The following is an 8,981-nucleotide window of genomic DNA, read 5'->3' as shown; positions in this document are numbered from 1 at the left end:
CAACAAAACAGAATCAAAAATGAAGGTATAGAAATTGAGCAACTAAATAAACAGCCTTATGATAAAAGAAAAAGGGTATTTAATCTGTTTATTCTGGTCTGCGAGAAACCTAGCTGAAGCTGTTGCCGATATGTGTGTTACTCCTGACCTGTGGTTTCTATTTTATTCTTAATCCATTTAAATTCATTACAAAACTCTTATTCACGCTTTATTTTTCATAAAGACTAGAACTCATGTAGCCTATTGGTAAACAAGGGGTACATGGGAATGTTTTAGATCAAATGTTAGAATGGCCTAGTCAAAGTCTAGACTTATATCTAACTAATTGAAGCAACAACAGAAAACCACAAATTTCAATCTCTAAATATGAAAGCTGTTAGAGACATGGCCCAAAATTCTCCCAGGTTGCAGACAAAATGGTTTTGTTTTAGTAATGAATCCAAAAGGCAGAAGAAAATGGGTAAGCAATATTCATTTTTAGTGTTTTTATTCATAAAAATATATGTATGCAGATTTCTTTGTTTACTATCACATTTAATCACAATGAAATACTGCAATTTTGCCACTTTTCAGAGGGATATGTAAATATGTAAATGGTTTTGCAAAGCCCTCTATTTATTTGGTTTAATTGTTTGTTTTTTTAACACAATGTTTCTTTCTGAGAGTGTGATCAGAGTCTTTCATATGTTGGTGGGTGGCGATCTCTGATGATCAGGAAGCTTAGCACAGCACTCAAAATGAATCCCAGTACTATGGACCCAATGATGATGGGTATTGCTCTCCGGTTGAAATCAGCCCAACATTCATCCTCTGTAATATAAGAAAGAACATTCAAGACATTGATTTGTAAAATACACATTTCATATATCATTTTTTTCTCTGCAGTTTCTAGTGAGCTTTTCTGATGTAAAAAAAAAAAAAAAGAGAGAGAAATCAGAGCATCTTCTACTTTTATGTGTTTTATTACCTTGTCAACACAAGAATAAAAACATTTTGAAGGTTTTTTTTGTGGGGAAAAATTAATGGGCTCTCCAATTTAAACTAATATTAAGTAGAACAACTAGTCATTTTGGGGAGCAGTCTAACAACATGGCACATCCTGCAATTTAAGATTGCTGGGGTGTCTCTTCTTTTCAGATCATCACACAGACTTTCAATGAGAAAACATTTTCCAACCATCTTAATTTTTGTGCTGAAAGATGAAGTTTCTCCTCCTTCTTGCAGAAGCATGAAGGATACAAATACAGGAAACACAATGCTGCAATACACCAAGATTCCTAGCTTTATCATTTTATGATGCTTTTTTCTCCAAAGTTTTGTGAGACTTTAAATATACAGACACTTTAAATATATATCTTTTTAAGTTTAACAATAAACTAGATGTTTTCTTTTCCAGGAGTCTGATATTTGTGTTTCTTTTGTGTTTCCAGCATTCTTCATTATGTTCTAACTGATCTTGTCATATTCTGTCGTTGACTTTAACTTTAGAGTTTTGCCATTTTGGCTCATTTATTTGTGTTGAGTTTCAGATTTTGGTTTTGTCTTCTGTTCTTTGTAAGTTTGGATTTTTTTCCCCCTAAGATCTCTGTTTACAGTTTTCTTCAGAGGGTTTCATTGTGCATCACTCAGCTCCCCTACTTTCCTTATGCCACAGATGCTCCCCATTTGTTCCAATTAGCTAATCTGGGTATCTTTTTTGATCATACGTGCCTAAACTCATGTTTTATCTTATTGTTCTCTGCTGAATTCTTCAGTTTAAAGGCTCAGTATTCCATTGCTCAGTTCCACAACCTGTTGGTCACCTCTGCACCATGACCTGTTGGTCTAGCATCTCCTTTTGTTTTCTTATCATTTTTTTTTTTATTATTTCAAAATCTGTTTTGACAAACTTAGTTTGTGTCCTTTTAAACCTCAACAGGAAATTAAATGTTTTTAAAGTGCTCTTCGGTCAGCACTTTCTAAATCCCTGCAGTTCCTTTATTTACCCAGTTTTCTTTTCATCTGTTCATATGATTTGGAGGAACAGCTCGTTCTGGGTAATATCAATGTTAAATTAAAGGAAGGTAGACCCTAATCCCTACAGTTTTTAATAAGGTCTACCCAAACCATGATTCTGGGTTTATTTTTTTGATTAAAATAATTCTGGGTTCACTTTATAGAGTTTAATGTTCAAATTAATATTGGAAAATTTCAGAAATTATATTTCTTGATCTTGTTTTCTTACATTATATGAACCTTAAATTACATTACATTTCCCTTTCACTAGGCCTCAGATTTATTGGCAACTCCTACCCTTTCCAAACTGCCCATTAGGGACACCAAAGGCCTGCATCTGCAGAGGAACCAACTTGATCTGCAGCTCGGAAGAGACAGAAAGGAGCGACTCCGATGTGCACTTGAAGCTCCGATAAACTTCTGCTTTGAAAAGCCTCTTTTGGGATAGAAACCCAGAATATGTTTTATCTGTACAGAAAAAAAGACAGAAACAATCCCAGAGTTTTGATCATATTGCTGCAGATAAATTATACTGTGTTATCTATTTGTGCTCTTACTGGGGCATCCTTTGCAAACAGGAAGGGGGGACAATTGAGCCGCTAGTTTGGTGACATAGAAATTATCTTCATCCTGTTGAAAAAAATAAATCTAAACGTGAAATTTTACAGGGATAAAATATTAAACGTGGAGAAATTCACTGTATATGTTGTGGGGGAAAAAACACTCCAAGCATCCAGTAGAACCAGTTTGTGCTTTATTACCTTTCTGAAGGTAAACTCCAGACTTCCCGAATTACCCGGCAGCATGAGATAAAGAAGGGCTTCTTCTTTGCCGCACTTACCACTCAGTGTTACTCTGGATGGATCAAGGTTGAAATACCAGTTTATCTAAATACACAAGAGGAGGAAAACATTTAATCACCTTTAATTTATATGGGATGTAGCACAAGTGCTTAAAAAGGAGTATATGCATCATAAAGTTGAAAGGAAAATCAGCTTAGCATCTCAAGATTTATTCCAAACACACATTTTGTGCAAAAGCTAAGAATGAACACACACATACAGATTGGTGATCAGTATTCTGAGCTTCTGACCTTGTTTTCCATAACCACATACTCTGCTCCCATCGTGACTTTGATGCACGGCCTTCCATCAAAGTCTCGCAGCATGTAGCTTCCTGACAAACACAACAAATGCAAGCTGTGCACATAGTCTCTCATTGGTTATACCACATTAGTTATGCAAACTCTATAATGTGTATCTTCCTGAGCTGTTTTTATACCTGGCCCTTTTTTAAGCTGTACATTATTTGTGCTGATTTGTTAATTAGTATGATAAATGATTACAATAAAATAGTTCAATTATGCAGTGATGATGTCATCTAAAAATGAATATCAGTCTAATTTAATTTTCTTCTGCTATGAATGTGTCAGATGTGTGTGGAAAGCTGTTTCACTGCTGTGTCTATTGGCAATATCTGCTTTACTTAGATTGCTTTTAATGGGTCCCTAGGAAAATACTCCTGCTGCAAAAATTCCTCCTATTAGAACCTTATAGGAATAGCTCTGTTAGGGGAGCCTGGGGACTTTATCTGTTCATTTGGGGGTTATTTTAGAAAGACATTCAGACATTTTTGCTTTTAAAAAGCAGAGTGTTGGATAGCACATCATGGGAGCTTGGACCTCTGGACTTGAAAGTCCTGTTTGGGGATTTAAACTTGAGGAGAAAGCTCAACAAACATCATGATCATTTTCTTAGACTTAGACAGCTTCTGAATTTAGTTTTGTACAGATTTCATGATATTTCTATTTCTTAAAGTGAAGCAGTGATCAAATTTAAACATTGGTAGAAAAAACATGGTGCAAAAGAATGCACTGATATGGAAGTTAAGAGCATTAATTTTATATGGTGCAATTATGCAGTGTTTTGGTTTGGGGTTGTCACTGTGATGCAGAGTCTGTGAAATGATTAAGAGTTTTCTCAACATTCAGCACTCTGATCGCGGTGGGAAATAAACTGTTTTGGAATCTGCTGGACCTGCATCAAATGCTGCGAATTCTTACCCAGAGGACAACAGGGAGAACAGTCCATGAGGGGGGGTTTGAGGGATCACTGATTATGTTAAATGTCACTTCTTAAGTTTGTCCATTCAAGATTTCTTTTCAAAAGACATTAAGACAATATTTTCTATGGCAAATTTTCTTAAAAGGTTCTTCTTAAAGACCTTTTACGGTTTTCTTCTTAAGAGGCTGCACATTGGTTCCAGGTACGATTCCTTTCTGCATGGAGTTTGAATGTTCTCCCTGTGCATTCGTGGGTTTTCTCCAGGTTTCTCCCACAGTCCAAAAACATGACTGTGGTTCTTTTTAAGAAATGTCCTGATGTTTTGACCTTATCTCATGTAGAAAGTTTTGATGGTTCCTAAACTCATAACTATGCCACTGTATACATGCAGTCTGGCTGTAAAATGTATTGTGGGTTTGTCGTAATTCAAGTGCTCACCAGGTGTGGGAAGGGTCTCATTGTGTTGAAGAACAGGCCGGTAAAACCGAGTCTCAGGGTCCAACCGGGGCAGAATGGAGATACCGTTCCTCTGTAGGTGGAAACCTGATAAAGAAGAATCCTGATCACTTCTGAAGTTTGTTTTTCAATTTTTACTAAGCAAGTTTATGAATTTGAAACTGCAGCTGGGAAAGTGGGATACAATATTAGGGTTTCAATTTGACAGGATTATTGATTTCTTTGTAGTTTTTCAGTATTTTTTTTAAATTAAATTTTAACCATAAAAACTTCAGTAAGAGCGCCCTTACTCTTCACTTTTAAATAATATGTGCATAAAATTGGACAAACATGGATGCATCCATTGTTAAAAGCAGAGATCAAGATACTAAGGCTTGAATTTTAGTGAGACCCATGGACCACAAGAACTGTACTAAATTCGTAATGGCCACGGATGGTTTTGGGGTTTTCATACATTTTTGGGCAAGATTTTTATCAATGTAAGGCCTTTAAAAAATCAGATAAAACCAAACATTCTTAAGTTGGAAAATGAACAATATATCATTTTATTAATTCTTTCCTTAACTGACAATAAATAGGACCAGATCCACACAGTCAGCACCAAGTGACACTAAATACATCTATCTGAATGGAGCCACATTGTTGTTGCTTAGAAGTGACTGAAACTCTTCTTATCACAAAGACAATTGAAAAACAATAGTTTAAAAAAAAACAGCAGATTTTGTTATCTTCTAAATTCTCTATCATATTCACACCATCTGTGGCTGAAACCCACAGAGTGTGAGAGAACAAAACTGCAGCACCACCAGAGACCTCTAAAGCAATGATTACTGCCTGGAAGAGGAAACCACCAGCATGAACATTTATATCATATCAGCAAAGTCAGGAGTTATGTTAGTCTATAGAGATATGTTCAACACTCAGTTAAACGTGTATATTCTATAACACATTAGTTTGATTAGCTTATTTTCACAGAAATTAGTTTATGTAAAAAAATCTGACATTTGACTTTTCAGTGATCACTGCTGCCTTTATATTAAAATATTCAAAAATCAATAGAGGACCAACAAAAAGTGACCTGTTTACTAATTTTAAACAAATAATGTGTGTAAAAAACAATGTCAAAGTATAGCTGAAATTACCTGGAAGGAAAGCAGTTAGGAGGAAAACAACCAGTCCGTTCGTACGAGCCTTTAGCAGCATGGTATACGAAGAACAGCGAAGAGGTAGACGAAATGAATTCTCAAAGGAAGTGGAGCTGTGGTGTGATTCGTAAATATGAGAGCAGTTCAGCGTTGCTTACCCAGACATATGAAAAGAGGTGTCACCACGAACACTGAGACCACAGAGGCAACAACGGCTGTAAAGAATTCACAATGCATGATGGAAACTTTAACTCATCAAGTGGTCAGAAATAAATCACCTTAAACATTGCATGTGAATAATGCAGGATTTTATTTATGGTAAAAACACATAAAGATGATGAGTTATTCAGTAGATTTAACAGCATTCCTATAGAGGTGTCAGGCAATAAGTTCAGTTTATTGTGTTTTAAAAAGGTTTATTCTCCGCCTCCCCCTCAATGAGTTACATATGACTTAATGATGAGCATATACTGAAAGTGTTTTCCCATTCCATATTTCTGCTTTTTTGTAAAATTCAGAGGTTTCACATCATTAAGTAAAGTTTAAAATCCTGATTTCATTCATTTCAAAGAATAAAAACTATCCAAACACACCTGACCCCATGTGAAGATACATTCCTCCCTAAAACTTGGAGCTGGTGGTGCAGATATTCTGATTACAGGTGGTGTCATCAGAATATCTGCAGCTCTGTTTCTTGGAGAATTGGTGTAACTCAACCACCTTGGGTGATTGAAAAACTGAAGGAGCCTGGTGTAGGTGATCATATTTCAAAATTGGGTTTACAGTTATGACTAAATATTTACATATGAATAGAGGGCTATTATGTGAGACAAGAATAGAATAGAATAAAACAGAATAGAATTTGAATAGAATAATACAGAAGAATATAGAATATAACTATATAGAATACAACATAATGGAATAAAATAGGACAGAATAGTATAGAATAGAACTGAATAGAATATAACATAATGGAATTGAATAGAATAGAATATGGGAGGAGTTCAGTATTGCTTACCCAGGCATATGAAAAGAGGTGTCACCATGAGTGCACAGAGGTAACAACGGATGTAAAGAATTCACAATGCATGACTGAAACTTTAACTCATCAAGTGGTCAGAAATAAATCATCTTAAACATTGCACTGAATATAATATAAGACAATAGAATTGAACAGAACAGAACATAATAGAAAAGAATAGAATACAATAGAAAATAATATAATATAATATGATAGAATACAATACAATAGAATAGAATAGATTTGAACAGAATGGAATAGAACAGAACAGGACAGGACAGAATACAATAAAATAGAAAAGAACAGAATAGGACAGGATAGAATAAAACAGAACAACAGAACAGAATAGAATAGAATAGAATAGAACAGAACAGAATAGAATAGAATAGAATAGAATAGAATAGAATAGAATAGAATAGAACAGAACAGAATAGAATAGAATAGAATAGAATAGAATAGAATAGAATAGAATAGAATAGAATAGAATAGAATAGAATAGAATAGAATAGAATAGAATAGAATACAACAGGACATGACAGGATAGGATAGGTAGGTAAAAACATACATATATCAGCATTGTTGAATTTACAGTCTAAGAGCAGCTGGGAGGAAGGATCTGCTGTAGAGCTTCTTTGTGTACCTAGGACAAAAAAGTCTATCAACAAAAGAGCTCCCTGTTTTTTAGCAGTGAATTAGAGGGACATATGTGGATATTTTTGGTTAAAATACACCTTAAACATAAAGCTTCGTTGTACATGTGATGATGAGGAGCTTTCTGTGGGCTGCAGTTTTTATTTTGTGTTCGGGTTTTTCTGCAATTTCCTTATTATTATGTTCTATAGTTATTGCCATATTCTGTTATTTTTGCCATCTGGGGTTTGCCAGAAGTGTTCTTTTTCCTGGAAGGAAAACATGCATTTCTTGCGGTTACCATTTGGTCATGCCATTGTTTTTTTTTTTATTTATTCTGTGTGATTAAGTAGATTCTGTTAGTTTCTTTACCATGTAGCTCCCCGTCTGCCCCTTCTAATAGTTTTTCCTCAGTCAGGGGTAACCAGTTTATTAGTAGATTCCATTCACCAGTGTCTCTGCATTTAGCCTATAGCCTACACCTGTTATCTGCTCTATTTAAGCCCTCAGTTGTTTTCATTTATCCATAGATTCTTCGTTTTCTTCCTAACTTTATACCTGGTTTCTTTGCTGTAAGTGTTTTGTTTATATTCTTTATTAAAGTTTTCAGTTCACCATGCTGAGTGTATGTTTAATCTTGTTGTAGAAAATGGAACTTTGATAGCCTGACATGATAGAAAACTCTTAACCAATCAGACAAAGACTGTGGACCTCTCTCGGTCATCATTAGACGAACTTTTCAAATGCCTGAAGGAGCTACGCTGATCTGTCAAAGATATGTTTGCAAGTGTAAACAGCAAGAGAAGGCTGGCTTAGATTGTTAAAGAGAGTGGTTATGCACAGGAAGATGATTTCAGTGCCGAGTGGACACAAAGGGCACTCAGTAAGGAAGAAGCTGTTTTTTAATAAATATTTATAGAAACTGTCATACTCCATAAAAAAATATAAAGGAATGGAACCCCTGCTCTAAACTGACCCCTTCAGGCCCAGCTGAAAATTTCAGCTTTCTACAAACAACAACCCTGCTGGAGAAGATCAAGGTAACTGTCGAGCATTATGGTACCATTATCATGCTCTTAGATGGTAAAACTAATGGTAATGCTAAATGGAAAGCATTTAACTGCCTTGACATTCTTTAAAATGATTGTTAACTATCTTATCATTGCTAACTTTAACTGGATGGGACAATTATCTTAAAGTGACTTTAAAATTAGCTTTGACTGATTGTTTTTAAATGATCTCCCAAATGGATAGTTTTGAAAAGAGTGCAAAAAGTGTTAAATTGAGCCAGAATTATACAAAAAAGCTGTTGTTGGATGCAATAAATGGACAATAAATGCAACTTTCTAAGAGTGTTTGAGTTACAATGTAAAACCTGAATATGTAATATTGACCAAAGGTGGACTGGAGAGAAAATGCTTAATGAATTAAGATATAGATATCACTTTCTTGCTTGTGGAGATCAGTAAAGTTGTATAACTGTTCAAACCTGAACAACTCAGGGTTAATTAAATCTGTTCTTTGTTACTTCTGAAAAAAGGTCTATAAATAAGACACTTTCTAAACCATAGTTACAAATACAGTAAAAATAAGAAAATAAAAAGAAATTGACTACCAGATTTTGTTTTAATTTTACACTTTAGAATCAGAAATAAAAAAGGTTTTATGTTT

At 34.7% G+C, this 8,981-nt stretch overlaps 1 protein-coding gene across 1 annotated transcript; it reads right to left on the bottom strand.

Annotated features, from left to right (window-relative positions):
* Window positions 1-602: 602 nt before the first annotated feature.
* LOC119789848 (lysosome-associated membrane glycoprotein 3) lies at window positions 603-5,771 on the bottom strand. Its single transcript, XM_038295004.1, has 7 exons — window positions 5,657-5,771; window positions 4,497-4,601; window positions 3,089-3,171; window positions 2,757-2,882; window positions 2,553-2,625; window positions 2,293-2,463; window positions 603-810 (listed from the first exon to the last, which is right to left on the bottom strand). Exons 1-7 carry the CDS (start codon window positions 5,715-5,717, stop codon window positions 671-673), a joined length of 759 nt encoding a protein of 252 aa, XP_038150932.1. The 5' UTR covers window positions 5,718-5,771; the 3' UTR covers window positions 603-670.
* Window positions 5,772-8,981: the final 3,210 nt, after the last annotated feature.

Source organism: Cyprinodon tularosa, unplaced genomic scaffold, assembly GCF_016077235.1.
Source record: "Cyprinodon tularosa strain WSP-4 unplaced genomic scaffold, ASM1607723v1 ctg35, whole genome shotgun sequence".
Taxonomy (NCBI): domain Eukaryota; kingdom Metazoa; phylum Chordata; class Actinopteri; order Cyprinodontiformes; family Cyprinodontidae; genus Cyprinodon; species Cyprinodon tularosa.
Note: the sequence above shows the minus strand (reverse complement) of the source record. Positions and strands in the feature narration are given on the sequence as shown.